We start from the raw sequence: 22,197 nt of genomic DNA, 5'->3' as shown, positions 1-22,197 counted from the left end.
CTCCCTCTCTCCCATCAGGCAAAAGGTACAGAAGTGTGAAAACGCACACCTCCTTCAGATTCAGGGACAGTTTCTTCCCAGCTGTTATCAGGCAACCGAACGACCCTACCACAACCAGAGAGCAGTGCGACAATTATCTCTTAGAACCACTATCTACCTCATTGGTGACCCTCGGACTATCTTAGATTGGACTTTGCTGGCTTTACCTTGCACTAAATGTTATCCCTTATCAAGTACACTGTAAATGGCTCGACTGTAAACATGTATTGTTTTTCCGCTGTTTGGATATCACGCAGCAAAAACTTTTCACTGTACCTCGGCTCGGTACACGTGAAAACTAAACGAAACTAACTGCACCCTTTTACAACTGTGGTCGGCTTGTGATCATGACTTGATGGCATGCAGCACACGTCTGTTCACTGTACCTCGGTATACGTGACAATAATAAACTTCACTAAACTAAACTGAACTAATCCAAACCAAACTGAACAAAACTAAACCACACTCATTCCATTTTATTCTCCCCAGATTCCCTTAACGTATCCCAGAGTTTTACCATTCACCTACATACCAGCCATTTGCCTACATTGGTTGGCACGGACTCGGTGGGCCGAAGGGCCTGCTTGCTGTATCTCTAAACTAAACCAAACTAAACTTTGAGAGCAAGGCTGGTGTTCTGGCACCATTTGAACAGATGATTAATTCTCCTCCTGTATTCTGACTCATCCTTTGGTAATGTAATGAAAAAGGGTATTGCCTTTTCATTTCTGAGAGAATGGGTTTCTCACTTTCATTTCTAGTTTGAACATCTGAGATGAAATAAGGCAGGCAGACCAGGTAAATCTGAGTATTGTGGGCATTTTTTTCAGCATTGACATACAGTAAGCACTGCCCATTTTTCACTTTGACCAACCTGTTAAGACTTGTTCTGAGCAAACCCAAGATTAATTTCACAAAATGCTGGAGTAACTCAGCAGGTCAGGCAGCATCTCAGGAGAGAAGGAATGGGTGATGTTTCGGGTCCCGAAACATCACCCATTCCTTCGCTCCTGAGATGCTGCCTGACCTGCTGAGTTACTCCAGCATTTTGTGAAATAAATACCTTCGATTTGTACCAGCATCTGCAGTTATTTTCTTACAAAACCCAAGATTAAGATCAGACAACGGCAGAGTGGCTAAATTCCTGTTGAGTAATCTCGAGCTACTGTACCAGCACCTCTGCTCACATCCCAGCACAGAGACTTTGGAATTTAATGGGGCTGCACGGTGGCGCAGTGGTTGAGTTGCTGCCTTACAGCGCCAGAGACCCGGGTTCCATCCTGACTACGGGTGGTCTGTACGGACGTGGATTTTCTCAGAGATCTTTGGTTTCCATCCACAGTTCATAGACATACAGGTTTGTCAGTCAATTGGCCTGGTGTAAATTTAAATTGTCCCTAGTGTGTATAGGATAGTGTTAATGTGTGCAGGGATCGCTGGTCCGTGCGGACTCGATGGGCCGAAGGGCCTGTTTCCACTCTGTACCTCTAAACTAAACTAAACTAAACATCCAAATCAATGGATAACTGAGTATATCTCCAAATGCAACAGGATGTTTGACTTCCAGAAATGTTTGTGCAGGAGACTTGATGAAGGCATTAACATTGAATCCTTTCAGATCTGTCAGTAAATGTCTTTAGTCAGAGGGTGGTGAATCTGTGGAATTCATTTCCACAGAAGGCTGTGGAGGCAAAGTCATTTAAGGCAGAGATAGATAGATTCCTGATTAGTACGGATGTCAGAGGTTATAGCGAGAAGGCAGGAGAATGGGGTTAGGAGGGAGAGATAGATCAGCCGTGATTGAATGGCGGAGTGGACTTGATGGGCCGAATGGTATAATTCTACTCCTATCACTTATGATCTTATGAAATGACAAACTATGTATATAGATAACCCTCTCATCTGCTTGAACGAGCAAGAGTTATTGTTTTGAGCTCAGCTTCCATGCAAGGCCCAAAGGCAGGCATTGTGGCCTGGTTTGGAAATTGGAACACTCGACAATGAAGGAGGGGGTTGCAGAAAGTGGTGGACATTGGCCGCTCCATCACATGTACTGACCCTTCTGCCCACCATCGAAGGGACCTACAGGGAGCATTGTCTCAAGCAGGCAGCTACTATCATCACAGAGCCACGCCGCCCTTGTTAACACTGGTTGCAACCACTGGGAAGAATGTGCAGGATCCTGAGAACCATTGGCTCCAGGTTCAAGAACAGCTTCTTCCCACCAACGTTCAGGCTGTTGAAGCACCCTGTACAACCCTAACCACAACCCCACTTCAGCACGGAGCCACCACAGACTTTGCTCTACTAAGCCAGAGGGAGGTCAGTATCATGATCTGATTTACTGTGAAAAACTAAGAATTCAGTGTTTATTTTCTTCATTAGTACGGGTGTCAGGGGTTATGGGGAGAAGGCAGGTGAATGGGGTTGAGAGGGAGGGATAGATCAGCCATGATTGAATGGCAGAGTAGACTTGATGATCCAAATGGCCTAATTCTGCTTCTAAAACATATAAATTTATGAACACATATTTTTTTTGTTTCAGTTGCATTTATAATGCATCTGGAAAGCTGCAGAATAAGGGCCCTGACCCGAAACATCACCTATTCTTTGTCTCCAGAGATGCTGCCTAACCCGCAGAGTTACTCCAGCATTCTGTGTCAAACCAGCATCTGCAGTTCCTTCCCACGCAGAGGGTTCAGGTGACCTGGACTCTGCAGTGGAGATGCGGTGCGCCAATCACCTTGCACTTGCTCTCAAGCTCCGCTCCTGTGGGAGCTCTGTCGGAAAGGAAGTGCGACATTGTGGTGAGAAATATTGAGAAAGGTGTCAGGGCAATGAGTCATCTTGGTCTGACGCAGGCTTTCACTGAGATTGCCTCTGATGCAGAACGTCTGGCTAAGCATCTGCACGGCAATGGTCCCGCACCAACCTGCCCTTGCTGCATAACATTGTACTCCAACGATAGACGTTCATGGCAATAGCCTTGCCCTTGCTGCATAACATTGTACTCCAACGATAAAACCTTCGGGGCAAATAGCCCTGGAAACAATAAACTATGAGGCTGGCACGGTGGTGCAGCATTAGCGCTACTGCCTTACAACGCCAGAGTCCCGGGTTCGATCCTGATTATGGTTTATGAGCATGAATTAAGGATAAGGGGGAAGTCTTTTAGGACCGAGATGAGAAAACATTTCTTCACACAGAGAGTGGTGAGTCTGTGGAATTCTCTGCCACAGAAGGTAGTTGAGGCCAGTTCATTGGCTATATTTAAGAGGGAGTTAGATGTGGCCCTTTTTGCTAAAGGGATCAGGGGGTATGGAGAGAAGGCAGGTACAGGCTACTGAGCTGGATGATCAGCCATGATCATATTGAATGGCGATGCAGACTCGAAGGGCCGAATGGCCTACTCCTGCACCTATTTTCTATGTTTCTATGTTTCTATGAAAATACTCATTTCTAATCAATCTAATTGATTAAATGTTTATAAATTTTAATTAATCAATCTGGGGGCTGTCTGTACAGAGTTTGTACATTCTCCCCGTGATCTGCGTGGGTTTTCGCCAAGATCTTCCGTTTCCCCCCACACTTCAAAGGCGTACAGGTTTGTTGGTTAATTGGCTTGGTGTAAGTGTAACATTGTCCTTGGTGCGTGTAGGGTAGTCGTGTTAGTGTGCGGGGATCAGTGATTGGTGCAGACTCAGTGGGCCGAAGGGACTGTTTCCGCACTGTATCTCTAAAGCTATAACTGAAAACTAATTGCCCATGTCTCAAGATCCACCTCCCAGCAAAGTCAAACCTTGATGGGGAGTGAGGTTCACCATTGCCTTCAATGTGCCAGTGGTCTTTGGTCAACTGAAGTTTTCTTTAATTTAGAGATACACCGCGGAAACAGGCCCTTCGGCCCATCTAGTACACACTAACCAGCGATCCGCGCACACTAACACTATCCTACGCACACTAGGGACAATTTACAATGATACCAAGCCAATTAACCTACATACCTGTACGTCTTTTGGAGTGTGGGAGGAAACCGGAGATTCTGGAGAAACCTCATGCAGGTCACGGGTGGAATGTCCAAACTCTGTACAAACAGCACCCGTAGTCAGGATCTAAGCCGGGGTGCTGGCGCTGTGAGGCAGCAACTCTACCGCTGCACCACCGGGGTGATCGCTGGTCGATGAGGACCCGATGGGCTGAAGGGCATGTTTCTGTACTGTATCTCTAAAGTCTAAAGACAGCACCTGAGTCTTTACAAACCACGATTCCATCCTGTGGTTCAAAAGAAGTTTTCAAGGCTCTCTCAGACTCTCCCTGACTTTATATCCATTAGCTGGGAGAAAATAGTCGTGTGGATTTTCTCCTGTGGGTATAATCCTCTCAGGATGACTTTGAGGGAGGGAATAATCTTCATTAATGTATAGCATCCAGGAATTCTCAGACAACAGGCTTATTAACAGCAAATTCTGCTGATACGTGTTGTTTTGCAAGTAGGTTTCATTGAGCTGATAAGCAAGTCTGAAAACGTGATATTTATCACTCTTCAGAGAAAACAGGCGTGCGTGATAAGCATTTCATATAATTATAACGACATTAAACGTAATTGTTATCATTAATCAGATCACAATGCATGCAAAGAAACAGATTTTAGCCTTTTGAGCTAGTAGACTTGTGAAAAACCTCTTTCTGGCGGGAGTATTCGTTGAAACCTGAACAGAAAGCCAGAACAGGGGAGTCCAGAACCAGGGGTCACGGTTTAAGAATAAAGGCTAGGCCATTTAGGACTGAGATGAGGAAAAGCCTTTTCACCCAGAGAGTTGTGAATCTGTGGAATTCTCTGCCACAGAAGGCAGTGGAGGCCAATTCACTGGAAGTTTTCAAGAGAGAGTTAGATTTAGCTCTTAGGGCTAATGGAATCAAGGGATATGGGGAAACTGCAGGGTTCTGAACCCTGGTTGCAGAACCTGCAATCAGCGGGTTCAGATTTTGGATGTTCAGCCATGACCATATTGAATGGCGGTGCTGGCTCGAAGGGCCGAATGGCCTACTCCTGCACCTATTTTTAAAAATGTTTCTATATGTTTAACTGCACCAAAAACCTTGCAAAGATGATTGTAACTGTTGCTGCCCTTTATTGTTAAAGTTATAAAGCAGCACAAACAGATGCATCCCGACATTTTCTCCAGAGATGCTGCCTGAGCCACTGAGTTACTCCAGCATTTTGCGTCCATCTACAACAAAGTTTTAAGCGGCTGTTGGCACATGATCTTCATGGCCCAAGTATATCAATGGCAAATTGGCTCACTTTGGATGAGGCTTACGCAACAAGCTCCTTGTGTTTAAATGAATTAGGCCATTCGGCTCATCCAGTCTATACGCCATTTACTCATGGCTGATCTATCTTCCCCTCTGTACTACTATGTTAACTCATTAATTATCCTGGGACCATTCTTGTAAACCTCCTCTGGACCCTCTCCTGAACCAGCACATCCTTCCTCAGATACGGAGCTTCCAAATTGCTCACAATACTCCTTATAGAGCCTCCTTATAGGGTGCTCCGGTTTCCTCCCACACTCCCAAGGCCTACAGGTCTGTAGGTTAATTGGCTTCGGTAAAGATTGTAAACGGTCTCTAGTGTGTAGGATAGTATTAGTGTGCGGGGATCGCTGGTCGGCGCGGATTGGGTGGGCCGAAGGGCCTGTTTCCGCGCTGAATCTCTAAATGAAACTAAACCAAAATACGGTAGAAATAGACGATAGAAAGGGGGCTCCAATAAACCAGATCATCACTTCTATTTTCTGTCATTCAATGTTCAATGGTGCTGAGGATATTTAACGATGATGAAGCCTGATGTTTGTACCTTTAATTCCAGTCTAAAAAGAATATTGTCTCTTTAATATTCTGCATCTTCTACCCTAAACTGAATCATAGGCTGCCAAATATAACATAACTCTTCAATTATATAATTTATAAGTTACAGTTGCTTAACGTTCCATTTCGCCAGGAGAATAATTACTTCCAGCTTCACACTTGCAAACAGAAATGAAGCCAAAATGATCCTTTTCTTCAGCGCTTCTTCAAGCACATTAGCAATGGGAATTGGGCTTTTTTTGTACATGTGTATTTTAACTACATGATTTTCGGAAGTGTATAATTTAGACTTACTTTCCTCACCGTGAACCCGTAGAAACGTGGGCGGTTGTGTCCCCTTGATGTATCTCTGAAGAGAACGACCACATTAGAGAGCTTCTCAAGGCAGAGGTCCCATGGACCATGCTGAGTGAGCTGAGTGCAAGCCCAGCTGGCGATGAGAGGCACCATAGCTGGCCTCAAAGGCAGCAAACCCAGGAAGGGGAAAAATCATTTGTGGTTCCCTCCTTTCATCGCAGTCCAGTGCCCCAGCTGGAGGCTTCTGTGTGTGGTCATCAGATGATTAAACACTGCGCCTCCCACTCTAATCTGTTGTTGACGCTATTGACTGGGCCTCTTCTCGTGTGTGAATTCTGGCTGCTCGGCTGAGGCACCCAGAGAGCTGCCGTCACCTGTACAGCCAGCCCTTAGTTTGCATTGGGCGGCACGGTGGCGCAGCGGTAGAGTTGCTGCCTTACAGCGAATGCAGCGCCGGAGACTCAGGTTCGATCCTGACTACGGGCGCCGTCTGTACGGAGTTTGTACGTTCTCCCCGTGACCTGAGTGGGTTTTCTCCGGGTGCTCCGGTTTCCTTCCACACACCAAAGACGTACAGGTTTGTAGGTTAATTGGCTTGGTATAATTGTAAATTGTCCCTGGTGTGTGGAGGATAGTGCTAGTGTGTGGGGATCGCTGGTCGGCACGGTCTCGGTGGGCCAAAGGGCCTGTTTCCGTGCTGTATCTCTAAACTAAACTCTAAAGAGGCTGCCTGTGTTACTCCAGCATTATGTATCCGTCTTCAGCTAAAAGGGAGGCTAGACACAAAGACCTGGAGTAGCTCAGCGGGACGGGCAGCATCTCTGGAGAGAAGGAACGGGTGACGTTTTCGGGACGACACCCTTCTTCAGACTGGTTAGGGATAAGGGAAACCAGAGATAAAGACAGTAATGTGGGGAGATAAAGAACAATGAATGAAAGAAATGCAAAAACATAAACGATGATAAAGGAAACGGGCCATTTTTAGCTGTTTGTAGAGTGAAAATGAGAAGCTAGTGCGACTTGGGTGGGGGAGGGATAGAGGGAGAGGGAATGCTGGGGCTACCTGAAGTGAGAGAAATCAATATTGATTCACAAAATGCTGGAGTAACTCAGCAGGTCAGGCAGCATCTCAGGAGAGAAGGAATGGGTGACGTTTCGAAACGTCACCCATTCCTTCTCTCCTGAGATGCTGCCTGACCTGCTGAGTTACTCCAGCATTTTGTGAAATTAATCTTGGGTTTGCTCAGAACAAGTCTTAACAGGTTGGTCAAAGTGAAACATGGGCAGTGCTTACTGTATGTCAATGCTGAAAATGCCCACAACACTCAGATTTAGCTGGTCTACCTGCCTTATTTCATCTCAGATGTTCAAACTAGAAATGAAAGGACAATACCCTTTTTCATTACATTACCAAAGGATGAGTCAGAGACCCTTCTTCAGACTGATGTCAGGGGGGGCGGGACAAAGGAAGGATATAGGTGGAGACAGGAAGATGGAGGGAGAGCTGGGAAGGGGGAGGGGAAGAGAGGGACAGAGAGGAACTATCTAAAGTTGGAGAAGTCAATGTTCATACCGCTGGGCTGCCCAGGCGAAATATGAGGTGCTGTTCCTCCAATTTCCGGTGGGCCTCACTATGGCACTGGAGGAGATACCACTGATATTGATACCACTGGGCTGTGAGCTGCCCAAGCGAAATGGGGTTGTTTTTATGGCAGCTCTGTACCGCCTGGCGACACAGCGCTGTGTTTTCTGCTCGTTACTTACATGCATCTGAAGCCGTTGTCGTACTGATTCATGTCTGATTTGCCGGAGGTGCTCATAATGGCACTGTGAGGGATCCCTGTGGAGTGCATGCCTGGGGGGCCCAGTACCAAAGGATGGGGAAACCTGCAAACAAGCAAGGGACACAGCAGTTATTGAAGCACTACATCATCTACAGTGACACACGCACCCGTGGCTCAAACTACCGACGACTGTCTACGTTCACAAGGTCATGTGATGGGAGCAGAATTAGGCCACTCGGCCCATCACGTCTACTTCCCCCATTCAATCATGGCTGATCTATCTTACAACCTTTCAACCCCATTTATTCACAAAATGCTGGTGCAACTCAGCAGGTCAGGCAGCATCTCGGGAGAGAAGGACTGATGGTCTGAAGAAGGGTCTCGACCCGAAACATCACCCATTCCTTCTCTCCCGAGATGCTGCCTGACCTGCTGAGTTACTCCAGCATTTTGTGAATAAATCGATTTGTACCAGCATCTGCAGTTATTTTCTTATACAACCTTTCAACCCAAATCTTCTGCCTAGCCCCCATTATCCCTGACACCCGCACGAATCAGGAATCTATCTATCTCAGCCTTAAAAATACCAATTGACTTGGCCTCGACAGCATTCTGCGGCAATGAATTCCACAGATTCACCACCCTCTGACTAAAGAAATTCCTCCTCATCTAAAGGAACGTCCTTTATATTCCGAGGCAGTGCCTCAGGTCCTAGACTCTCCCACTAGTGGAAACATCACACCCACTCTATCCATCTAGATGCGGATAGAACTGATACACTGTCAATGAAGTACCGTTCCAAAACGTTGTCGACCCGGTGAGGTTAAAGTGCACTACCACTGCTAAAGCAATGGCAGCCGTAGGCACCGACGCACTGCCAAAGCTGTGAGTCAATGTCAGGGTGTATCTTGAGTTCAATCTTGCCCTGTGAGCAACTGATTACAGCAGGTATGTGTCATAAAGGTGGGACGGGTTAAAAGTCCAGCGTCAGGTTGTCATTTGAAAAATGAAACTATTTACCTTTTGGCACTAGTGGTAATTTTTTGTTGATGAAAATTTGTTGTAGAAATTTTAGTTTAGTTTAGTTTAGTTCAGTTTAGTTTAGTTTATTGTGTACCGAGGTACAGTGAAAAGCTTATTGTTGTGTGCTTGAGAATCTATGCTATTAGCTGATATAGTCAATTACAGATATTATATTTTGTTGTAGTAGAGATGGTTTCTTTTGTTCTTCGTTGCACTCTCTCACTGATGAATTCAATTACTGCAGCTCCTTCCTCTTCTGCCTCAGCCCTTCCCCTCCTTTTGTCCTCCTTTTCAGTTTCCCGGTCGCTATCGGTATCATCTTCCTCTGGGGATGCCCCCCCCTCCCGATGGGATCTTAGTGGGGCAGTTCCTGCTCTTGGGGACAGATAGTGGATGTACTAATCCAGTATCACGTGTGATTATTCAGACTGAAGGTAAAGAATTTGATTTAACATGCTAACCAGTCAGCGGAACGATAATACACGAGTACAATCTAGATATCCACAGTGCACACATCCATGATAAAGGGGATCATGCGAATAACGTTTAGTGCAAGGTAAAGCCCAGTAAAATATGATCAAAGGTAGTCCGAGGGTCTCCAAAGAGGTAGATAGTAGCTCAGGACTGCTCTCAGGTTGTGGTAGGATGGTTCAGTTGCCTGATAACAGCTGGGAAGAAACTGTCCCTGAATCTGGAGGTGTGCTTTTTCACACTTCTGTACCTATTGTCCGATAGGAGAGGGGAGATATAGGCAGATATGATCCTAACGTTGATTCTGCATCTTACAGTTATGTCCTACGGTTATAACATCGCTGGTTGTGACATCACTGGTTGTGTGACATCATCCTGGCTACGTGACATCGCTGGTTGTGTGACATCATCCTGGCTATGTGACATCATCACGGTCGTGTGACATCGCTGGCTGTGTGACATCACTGGTTATGTGACATCGTCATGATTGTGTGACACATCACTGGTTGTGTGACATCACTGGTCGTGTGACACATCACTGATCGTGTGACACATCACTGGTTGTGTGACATCACTGGTTGTGTGACATCACTGGTCATGTGACACCATCCTGGTTATGTGACATCACTTGCTAGGTGACATAATTGATGGTTTGTTATGTGTTATTGTGACTGCAAGGCACACCATTAAGTACCCTAAATCATCTAATCCAAAAAGAATTACAATCCACATCACACCAAATGTGCCGTACATCTGCGACATTGACGAGTTTAGTCCAATTAATTTAGTCCAAAATCACCGTCCCAACAAGATCGAATCAAGTTATTTCAAAGGATATGAAGGGAGTTATTACTTTCTAACACACAGACAGTGGTACAACAACAGGCCATTATCACATTGCCTTTCACAGAGTCTGCTCTCTGTAAATCACCCAGCAACACTCATCTGTCCAGAAATAATGACAACAATACAATATCAGCTATAAAATGCTTCAGGACAACATATGGCTCTGAAATGGAGAATGTAAAATTAATTCCTATTCCCTTGCTTTCAAATTGGCAAGTTGGACAAAACTATATTCCTAACAGAAACAGACTTCCGAAATCAAAACCATTTGGGACACACGTCAAATGCCACGCACAACATCACATGACTCACTGAGGCTCCTCCCGAATACTTAACCTTGTGAATCACAAACAAATGCACATCAAATCAAACTTAGAAAACTAAAAGCGACAAGGACATTTACAGTGAATCCTGGTGGGAAAATGGCCCGATATCCTTGCCAAGGAGATATCTTTGCAATGACAGATAAATGAAAGGTGAAAAATAATTGGCTGCAATTATAGTGACACATCAAAGAGAATGGAGAATTTATTTCAAAGAACAAAATAGTTGGTGAAAATATTTATGAAACTTCCAATATCTCTCCTGATGGCGTTAATCCTTGCTGGATATAGTTCCAAGTTCACAAGTTATAGGAGTAGAATTATGCCGTTCGGCCCATCGAGTCTACCCCGCCATTCAATCATGGCTGATCTCTGCCTCCTAATCCCATTCTCCTGCCTTCTCCCCATAACCCTTGACACTCGTTCGATTCAAGAATTTGTCTATCTCTGCCTTAAAAATATCCACTGACGGCCCACTGTGGCAATGAGTTCCACAGATTAACTACCCTCTGACTAAAGAAGTTCCTCCCCACCTCCTTTCTAAAAGAGCGCCCTTTAATTCTGAGGCTATGACCTCTGGTCCTAGACTCTCCCTCCAGTGGAAATATCCTTTCCACTTCCATTCTATTTACGCCTCTCTAATATCTAAATACCTCTCTAGTTCTTCTCTGCTCCTTCTACGAAGCCTATGCCAAAGAAAAAGGCAGTTGAATATGTAGCCAATATCCACATGGAAGATGGGTTTTTTTGTGACAGACACATCATTGAATTTTCCCGTTGGTCTTTTTGCCGATTTCAACCCCACATTCCACCCCATGACAAATTCATAAGTTCATAAATCATAGGAGCATTATCAGTATTGGGCCCATCAGGTTTACTCCACCATTCAATCAATCTATCTCTTCCTCCTAACTCCATTCTCCTGCCTTCTCCCCATAATCCGACACCCGTATTAATCAAGAATCTGCCAATCTCCACTTTAAAAATACCCACTGACTTGGCCTCTACAGCCATCTGTGGCAATGAATTCCACAGATTCACCACTCTCTGGCTAAAGACATTTGTTCCTCAATTTGTTTCTAAAGGAACGTCCTTTTATTCTGAGGTTGTGGCCTAGACTCTCCCACTACTGGAAACATTCTCTCCTCATCCACTCTATCCAGGCCTTTCATTATTTGGCACATTTCAATGAGATTCCCCCCTCATCATTCTAAACTCCAGCGAGTGCAGGCCCAGTGGCGTCAAACGCTCATCATAGGTTAACCCAATCATTCCTGGGATCATTCTCGTAAACCTCCTCTGGACCCTCTGCAATGCTAGCACATCCTTCCTCAGATATGGGGCCCAAAACTGCTCTCAATACTCAAGATGTGGTATGACCAGTGCCCTAAAAAGCCCCAGCGTTGCATCTCTGCTTTTTTATCTTCTAGTCATCTGGAAAAGAATGCTAACATTGCATTTCCATTCTAATTCACTACCCTCAGGCCAGCTAAAGCTTGGCAGCACTTTTGTGAAACAGACTCTGAAAACGGTATTTTCTTCAAACAGGAACATTTTATGGCTGATTAAATTATTTCTTGAATTGTAGTCATTATTTTAACGTATGAAATTTGGAAGCCAATTTGTTCCACATGTGGAACAGAATTCCTGGAAATCTTTTGCTGAGGAAGAATGAAGTGCACCACGATCCTCTTAATAGTTAATGCAAGTGGTGTGATTATCTATTGTAATGTGATCTATATCATCACGACAGGGCAGAACACAAGGTTACTCAGCAGGTCAGGCAGCATCTCTGGAGAACATGGATAGGTGATGTTGCGGGTCGAGACCCCTCTTCAGAAGGTGAGTCTGAAGAAAGGGTCTCAACCCGAAACGTCACCCATCCATGTTCTCCAGAGATGCTGCCTGACCTGCTGAGTGACTCCAGCACCTTGTGTCCCTTCATGTATCAGCTAGCATCTGCAGTTCTTTGATTCTACATAATATCGCATCATTTAAGCCTCAATAACAAACTAGAGAAGTTAAGCCATGGATTTTCCTTTCATTAAGGGGCGATGAAATGTATTATCCTACATATCCTATAAATATATTCTCCTACACTTTTATATATCAGCGAGACCAAGCTCAGACTCAGAGATGGTTTTGCTGAACACCTTCGCTCAGTCTGCCTGGACCTTACCTGATCTCCCAGTTGCCAAACACATTAACTCCCCCTCCCACTCCCACACTGACTTTTCTGCCCTGGGCCTCCTCCATTGTCAAGAGTGTGGCCAAATGTAAATTGGAGGAACAGCACCTCATATTTCGCTTGGGCAGCTTACACCCCAGCGGTATGAATATTGATCTGCAATCATTGCATTACAAGCGCTACACTCTTTTAAATCTCCACTTTCTTTAAATGGTTAAATCTCAGCAGCTGTACACTGTGGACGGCTCGATCCTACACATGCATTGTCTTTCCACTGACTGGTGCGCACGCAACAAAAGCTGTTCACTGTACCCTGTGCACGCGTGACAATGAACTACACTAAATGAAGCTACAACAAGGCATAAGTACTTAGAAGTTATTATTACACACTCCTTAGCTGCTATAAAAAACTGCACTAACATTGATCTGTGAACAGATCAAGCTATCCACCTATCACTTGCCAGGCTTTGTTCTATCGTCCCACCCCCCCCCCTCCCCAATCCCCTCCCTCCTCTCATAGAGTCATACAGCGTGCAAACAGGCCCTTAAGGCCAACTTTCCCATGCCGACCAACATGTCCCTTCTACACTAGTCCCACCTTACCTGCGTTTGGCCCATATCCCTCCAAACCTATCCTCTCCGTGTACCTGTCTAAATGTTTCTTAAATGTTGTGATAGCACCTGCCTTACCTACCTCCTCTGGCAGCTTGTTCCAAACACCTACGACCCTTTGTGTATAAAATGTTGCCCCTCGGGTTCCTATCAAAACTTTCCCCCGCTCCTTAAATCTGTGTTCTCTGGTTTTGAATTCCCCAACTCTGGATAAAAGACTCTGTGCATTTACCCTATCCATTCCCCTCATGATCTTACACGCCTCTATAAGATCACCCTTCATCGTCCTGCGCTCCAAGGAATAAAGTCCTAGCCTGCTCAACCTCTCCCTGTAGCTCAAGGCCCTCGAGTCCTGGCAACATCGGAAATGTTTCCTGCACCCTTTCCAGCTTTTCCCCCTACAGGTGGTGAATCTGTGGAATTCTTTGCCACAGAACGCAGTGGAGGCCAAGCCAATCTATATTTTTAAGGGAATGAGAGATAGATTCTTGATTAGTACGGGTGTGAGGGGTTACTGGGAGAGGGCAGGAGACTGGGGAAAGATAGATCAGCCATGATTGAATGGCGGAGTAGACTTGTGTAAGAAGGAACTGCAGATGCTGGTTTAAACTGAAGATAGACACAAAACGCTAGAGTAACTCAGCGGGGCAGGCAGCATCTCTGGAGAGAAGGAATGGGTGACGTTTTGGGTTGAGACTCTTCTTCAGACTGAAGGTCTCGACCCGAAACGTCACCCATCCCTTCTCTCCAGAGATGCTGCCTGTCCCGCTGAGTTACTCTAACTTTTTTGTGTCTGTCAGCAGAGTAGACGATGGACCAAACGGCCTAATTGTGTTCCTATAACTTGTGAACTTATGAACCCTTGAAACGTCATCTATCCATGTCCTCTAGAGATGCTGCCTGACCTGCTGAGTTACTCCAGCACATTGACTTTTTTTCCCCAAGCCATTCTCCTCCCCATTCCACTTGGCATTTGGACATGTGAAGATGGAGAGATCAGTGGATAGAAAATTTACAGACACAGATTTAACACCAGGTTTTACTGTGAATGACATCTCATTTTGTAAGCACACAATTAGAGAATCACATTAATAGGGTCGTTCCCCAATATTGCATTTCTTATCAACACACACGACAGGCTCAGCGTTATCAGCTGCAGACTATGCAGGTGATTAGAAGGCCAATCCATGTATTTTATTGTTTCCACCAGTTGCCATAAAATCGGTGGTGAACCCTGTAAAGTTTTCAATTGGTTTGAAGCCGCTCGTGAATGTAACAAGAGACTAAGACGTCGCAATACTGGAGAACAATCCTGCTACAGTGTGGACACGCTTAAAGCAAAGCTAAGGCTCAGCATTCACCGCGGCGCCCAGCTTGCTTACGCTGGGCCGATGAGTGCTGAATGGAACTGAGGTCCTGCGTTGGCACGTGACGCACCTCCAGAACCACAAGGTCAGCCGGCGCCGCCGAGCCAACTGCTTGGTTGTGGGCGGATGCTGCAAGCTGTGAGACCAGCTTTGCTGCTCGCTGGACTCACACGGCTCGTACCTACCTGGATACGGAAGCACTGGGCGCGAGCGCTGAGGAATAAGGTTGTCTAAATCCACAGGATGTAATTGGATAGACAGACTGACCTTGCCTGGGATCGAGGAGAAAAGGATCTATCAGCTGCTAGGCCTTACCGCCTTTACCCGTGAGTTAGACAACCGTAGACTACAAGTTATTGTCGCATGTGTCCATGCTGTAAGCATTGCTGCACCTCGTTACAGCTTGCAAGAGAATGGGATGCAAAAACGTAGAGGCTTTTTTGAGGAATCTGTAAAAACGAGGAACTGCAGATGCTGGTTTACACCGAAGATAGACACAAAATGCTGGAGTAACTCAGCGGGACAGGCAGCATCTCTGGAGAGAAGGAACGGGGGACATTTTGGGTCAAGACCCTTCTTCAGAATGAGACAATAGACAATAGGTGCAGGACGAGGCCATTCAGCCCTTCGAGCCAGCACCGCCATTCAATGTGATCATGGCTGATCATTCTCAATCAATACCCCGTTCCTGCCTTCTCCCCATACCCCCTGACTCCGCTATCCTTAAGAGCTCTATCTAGCTCTCTCTTGAATGCATTCAGAGAATTGGCCTCCACTGCCTTCTGAGGCAGAGAATTCCACAGATTCACAACTCTCTGACTGAAAACGTTTTTCCTCATCTCAGTTCTAAATGGCCTACCCCCTTATTCTTAAACTGTGGCCCCTTGTTCTGGACTCCCCCAACATTGGGAACATGTTTCCTGCCTCTAACGTGTCCAACCCCTTAATAATCTTATACATTTCGATAAGATTTCCTCTCATCCTTCTAAATTCCAGTGTATACAAGCCTAGCCGCTCCAGTCTTTCAACATATGACAGTCCTGCCATTCCGGACCAGAGGAAGGGCCCGAGGTCAGACTTGAACCAGCCTCTTTCTCTTTTTCCCATCTCTTATTGAAGTCAACACACGTTTGATATTAATTCTCTGGGTCTATGATTCTAATTTCAGGTTATTCTAAATTAGTGGGTATAAATAGAGAGTGGCATCTGGCAATTCATTTCATAATCACCACAGACGTCATGACTGTCCATATCCATCATGTGTGGCTTGGATCATTATTCTTTGACAGGTTACTCTCCAAACAGGACCTCAGAAATCAATTCAACATAAACCAACCAAGACTTCCCTGGCCTGGTGAGTTAATTGTTCACAATTATATGAGTGGAATTAGGCCATTCGGCCCATCGAGTCTATTCCGCCATTCAATCATGGCCGATCTCTGCCTCCTCATCCCATTTTCCTGCCTTCTCCCCATAACCCTTGACACCCGTTCTAGTCAATAATTTGCCTATCTCTGCCTTTAAAAACATCCACTGACTTGGCCTCCAAGTTCCAATGAGTTCCACAGATTAACTACCCTCGTACTAAAGAAGTTCCTCCTCACCTCCTTTCTAAAAGAGCGCCCTTTAATTCTGAGGCCGTGACCTCTGGTCCTAGACTCCCCCACCAGTGGAAACGTCCTTTCCACATCCACTCTGTCTATGCCTTTCATTATTCTGTGAGTTTCAATGAGGTAGTGGGGAACAGGAGAAAAGCTTGATTCCAATCAAAGCAACATGGACTAGACAGAAGCGTAGTAAAGTGGGTTAACAAGTGACTGACTGGTGACAGCAAGAGGGAGCAGAGTAGCATGTAAGCAGCCAGCCAGTTCCGGGGTTACGTTCAGGAGTTGCTTGAGAAGGAACACGCGATGTCCACGGGTACAATGGGGGATTTCCGGGATCGCCGGGCACTGGTTGTATCCTACATCAGGATTGGAATATGGGACCATTGGGACAAAAAAACAGGGTACTACGTAACATTGTCGGCTCCCTTTACATGGGCGTTTTGCAACACAAACCGTCTCACTGGTCTTAAATATAGATACATAGCTACATAGGCAATAGGTGCAGGAGTAGGTCATTCGGCCCTTCGAGCCAGCACCGCCATTCAATGTGATCATGGCTGATCATCCACAATCAGTACCCCGTTCCTGCCTTCTCCCCTTCCGCTGGCCCTAAGAGCTCTATCTAGCTCTCTTTTGAATGCATCCAGTGAATCGGCCTCCACTGCCTTCTGAGGCAGAGAATTCCATAAATTCACAACTCTCTGGGTGAAAACGTTTTTCCTCATCTCAGTTCTAAATGGCCTACCCCATATTCTTAAACTGTGGCCCCTGGTTCTGGACTCCCCCAACATTGGGAGCATGTATCCTGCATCTAGCGTGTCCAATCCCTTAATAATTTTATATGTTTCACATGTGAGGTTAAAAGTATCTAATCTAATCTAATCTATTTGATATTTGGTATGAGAATACTTGGTAATTTTTGTATTATGGTGGTGGGTGTGTTGTTACTTTTTGTTTTGTAAATATTATTATTATTAATAATTGAATACATTAATTTTTATAAAAAAGCAGTCAGTCAGTTTTCCAAACAGTGGCGAGTCAAAGATTTTGTGTGATTATAATTTTTTTGATGATTTAGCGGAATGTTGGCCTTCATAACAAGAGGAGTTGAGTATAGGGGCAAAGAGGTTCTTCTGCAGTTGTATAGGGCCTTAGTGAGACCACACCTGGAGTACTGTGTGCAGTTTTGGTCTCCAAATTTGAGTAAGGATATTCTTGCTATTGAGGGCGTGCAGCGTAGGTTTACTAGGTTAATTCCCGGAATGGCGGGACTGTCATATGTTGAAAGACTGGAGCGACTAGGCTTGTATACACTGGAATTTAGAAGGATGAGAGGGGACACGTTAGAGGCAGGAAACATGTTCCCAATGTTGGGGGAGACCAGAACCAGGGGTCACAGTTTAAGAATAAGGGGTAGGCCATTTAGAACGGAGATGAGGAAAAACTTTTTCAGTCAGAGAGTTGTAAATCTGTGGAATTCACTGCCTCAGAAGGCAGTGGAGGCCAATTCTCTGAATGCATTCAAGAGAGAGCTAGATAGAGCTCTTAAGGATAGCGGAGTCAGGGGGTATGGGGAGAAGGCAGGAAAGGGGTACTGATTGAGAATGATCAGCCATGATCACATTGAATGGTGGTGCTGGCTCGAAGGGCCGAATGGCCTACTCCTGCACCTATTGTCTATTGTCTGTAGTCTATTCTGTCACGCGTGTTCAGATTTGCGGGTTCCATCTAATTGAGAGCACTGGTAAATGACAAATATCCCCATGAACAGATTCAAAGTTGTCTTGACAACGTACAAACTCCACACAGGCAGCACCCGTGGTCAGGATCGGACCCGGGTGTCTGGCGCTGTAAAGCAGTGACTCTACCACTGCGCCAACATGCCGCCCTTGTTGAGATATAACACCCAGAATCTTTCTGATGTGTTGAGTTGTTGAAGCCACCATGCTGTCTAAAGGTGGCACTCAATGTGGACTGGAGCCCACCCTTTCCATTGCGTTTAGTTTGCAGATACAGTGTGGAAGTAAGGCACTTCGGCCCACTGAGTCTACGTCGACCAACAACCACCCCGTACACTAGCACTATCCTACACACACTAGGGGACAAGTTACAATTCACAGAAGCCAATTAACCTACAAGCCTGCACACTTTGGAATGTGGGAAGGAAACCGGAAAACCCGGGGAAACCCACGCAGGTCACGGGGAGAGCGTACAAACTCCATACAGCCGGCACCCGTGGTCAGGATCGAACCCGGGTCTCTGGCGCTGTAAGGAAGCAACTCTACCGCTGCGCCACCGTGCCGCCCCGCTGTTACAGTTTGTGCCTGGCATTCATAATGCCGGTAGACATTCAACATGCAGGGCAAAACAGAAGCTGTGAAGCATCTTTTACCCTTTTCCCGGCAGTGTTCCTGGTGCTAGAGCAAAGGAAGAGAGAGTCAGGAAAACAAGGAAGCAAAACTGACACATGGAGAAGAGAAAAAAAAAAGAAAAAGATTTTTCATCCCATTCTCTCAACGCCATATCCGACTTCACTGAAAATAGTCGGTGCATAAAATATCGTCAACGGCTTTGATAATTTAAAGCTCGGACTGCTTCATTTGCAGAGACAAGCAAAGTCTCCGAGATTCCTCAGATGAAAGACAGCTTATCGTGCCCGCGTTGTTGATGAATTAATGATGCCGCTGAGTCAGCACGTCATCGAATTATTACAATAGAAAATGACAGCATCCAGCACAAAATATCCATCTGTGCAGAAACAGAGGTACTGCCGTTAAATTAAGGAAGAAACACGAATGCTTGTTGATAATTGATTGGCACCGGTTCCACAAAGACTGCAAAGATACCGTTTAAACGTGGCTGGAAGATTGCTGTTGCCTGGAGACAAGGAGGAAAAAACCAGATGCTTACTGACATCATGTTGACATAATCCCTCCGATAAATTCACTTGGGAGCAGAGATCTTGCCAAATAATCAGAATCATTTAAGAATAAGGGGTGGGCCATTTAGGACTGAGATGAGGAAAAAGTTTTTTTCACCCAGAGAGTTAGTTGTGAAATAAGAAAATAACTGCAGATGCTGGTACAAATCGATTTATTCACAAAATGCTGGAGTAACTCAGCAGGTCAGGCAGCATCGCGAGTTAGTTGTGAATCTGTGGAATTTTCTGCCACAGAAGGCAGTGGAGGCCAATTCACTGGATGTTTTCGAGAGAGGGTTAGATTTAGCTCTTAGGGCTAAAGAAATCAAGGGGAAAAAGCAGGAACGGGGTATTGATTTTGGATGATCAGCCATGATCATATTGAATGGCGGTGCTGGCTCAAAGGGCTGAATGGCCTACTCCTGCACCTGTTTTCTCTGTTTCTAAATACATCAGGGGATAACATTTATGCTAGATTTACTTTGAGGTGCTATTTCTCTATTTCACCAATGTCTTCTTAAATTTATATAAGAATTTATATAACACAAACACAAAGCCCACGCCCTTTCCGATTATATCCCATTAGTTTAGTTTAGTTTGGATTAGAGATACAGCGTGGAAACAAGCCCTTCGGCCCAACGAGTCTGTGCCGACCAGTGATCTCCGCATACTAAGGCCACCCTCCACACACTAGGGGCAATTTACATTTATACCAAGCCAATTAGTCTACAAGCCTGTACATCTTTGGAGTTATTGGTGTTATTGGGCATTGTCAGGTTCAACATTATAGTGCAAGTGGAGCCTTGGTTTTGAGCTCTTTCTACAAACTTTTCTTTCTCAATCACATGTAGGAAGGAACTGCAGATGCTGGTTTACAGCGAAGATGGACACAACATGCTGGAGTAACTCAGCGGGCCAGGCAGCATCTCTGGAGAAAAGGAATAGGTGACGTTTTGGGTCGAGTCTCTTGTTCAGAATGGCTTGCCAAACTTTCCCAACCATCTCCCTATCAAAAATATTCATCTAGAACTCTCCAGGCGTTGTCCTGCCCCTCCCCCCTTCGATCGTTATAACTCCCCCCTTCCCCCACCACACTTCAATCAGTCTGAAGAAGGGCCCCGACCCAAACCCATCACCTATCCTTGTTCTCCAGAGATGCTGCCTGACCCGCTGAGTTATTCCAGCACAGTGTGTCGGCTTTTGTAAACCAGCACCTGCAGTTCATGTTCATAAGTTAAAGGACCCATCAAGTTTACTCCGCCATTCAATCATGGCTGATCTATCCCTCCCTCTCAACCCCATTCTCCTGCCTTCCGTGCCAGCCTCATAGTTTATTGTTTCCAGGGCTATTTGCCCCGAAGGTTTTATTGTTGGAGTACAATGTTATGCAGCAAGGGCAAGGCTATTGCCATGAACATCTATCGTTGGAGTGCAATGTTATGCAGCAAGGGCAGGTTGGTGCGGGACCATTGCCGTGCAGATGCTTAGCCAGAAGTTCTGCATCAGAGGCAATCTGTACAGACAGCCCCCAGATTGATTCATTAAAATTTATAAACATTTAATCAATTAGATTGATTAGAAATGAGTATTTTCATGCTCATAAACCATAATCAGGATCGAACCCGGGACTCTGGCGTTGTAAGGCAGTAGCGCTAATGCTGCACCACCGTGCCAGCCTCATAGTTTATTGTTTCCAGGGCTATTTGCCCGGAAGGTTTTATCGTTGGAGTACAATGTTATGTGGCAAGGGCAGGGCTATTGCCATGAACGTCTATCGTTGGAGTACAATGTTATGCAGCAAGGGCAAGGCTATTGCCATGAACGTCTATCGTTGGAGTACAATGTTATGCAGCAAGGGCAGGTTGGTGCGGGACCATTGCCGTGCAGATGCTTAGCCAGACGTTCTGCATCAGAGGCAATCTCAGTGAAAGCCTGCGTCAGACCAAGATCACTCATTGCCCTGACACCTTTCTCAATATTTCTCACCACAATGTCGCACTTCCTTTCCGACAGAGCTCCCACAGGAGCGGAGCTTGAGAGCAAGTGCAAGGTGATTGGCGCACCGCATCTCCACTGCAGAGTCCAGGTCACCTGAACCCTCTGCGTGGGAAGGAACTGCAGATGCTGGTTTGACACAGAATGCTGGAGTAACTCTGCGGGTTAGGCAGCATCTCTGGAGACAAAGAATAGGTGATGTTTCGGGTCAGGGCCCTTATTCTGCAGCTTTCCAGATGCATTATAAATGCAACTGAAACAAAAAAAATATGTGTTCATAAATTTATATGTTTTAGAAGCAGAATTAGGCCATTTGGATCATCAAGCCTACTCTGCCATTCAATCATGGCTGATCTATCCCTCCCTCTCAACCCCATTCTCCTGCCTTCTCCCCATAACCCCTAACACCTGGACTAATCAAGAATCTATCTATCTCTGCCTTAAAAATACCCATTGACTTGGCCTCCACAGTCCACTGTGGCAATGAATTCCACAGATCCACCGCCCGCTGGCTGATGAAATTCCTTCTCATCTCCTTTGAAGTTCCTTGTTTCTCCTCTTTCCCCAGTGTCAATGTTTCTTTTAATAATGACATTATTGCATTATAAGGACACCCTATTAATATTGGTGGTACTGTTATCATCTTGACCTTTGCAAAGTCCCCAGTGAGATCGTGTATTTTTGGAACATAGTCAGCTGTGGACCTGAGGAATGCATTCTAGGAAAGCCCGACATCCCAGTATCCCGGCATTATTCCCACTCGACCTTCCGCTGAACCTGCCGGAGAAATCCTTTTTGAAGGAGTGGTCTTTGGGTCAGTACTGATGTCCAAGGGAATCTGAACTGGAAGCTAC

General features: G+C 45.6%; 1 protein-coding gene across 2 annotated transcripts in view; it reads right to left on the bottom strand.

Moving 5' to 3' along the window:
* LOC144600033 (lymphoid enhancer-binding factor 1-like) overlaps positions 1 to 22,197 on the bottom strand; it is a 182,697-nt gene that overhangs the window by 31,062 nt on the left and 129,438 nt on the right. For both annotated transcript variants that reach the window (XM_078411374.1, XM_078411376.1), the window contains exons 4-5: positions 15,007 to 15,093; positions 7,972 to 8,094 (exon numbers count right to left, since the gene is read on the bottom strand). In XM_078411374.1, coding sequence (XP_078267500.1) covers positions 7,972 to 8,094; positions 15,007 to 15,093 — 210 coding nt within the window. The remainder of the gene's footprint in view (positions 1 to 7,971; positions 8,095 to 15,006; positions 15,094 to 22,197) is intronic.

The sequence above is a fragment of the Rhinoraja longicauda genome, chromosome 14, assembly GCF_053455715.1.
Source record: "Rhinoraja longicauda isolate Sanriku21f chromosome 14, sRhiLon1.1, whole genome shotgun sequence".
In the NCBI taxonomy this organism is placed as follows: Eukaryota; Metazoa; Chordata; class Chondrichthyes; order Rajiformes; family Arhynchobatidae; genus Rhinoraja; species Rhinoraja longicauda.
This window is presented reverse-complemented; position numbering and strand designations above follow the sequence as displayed.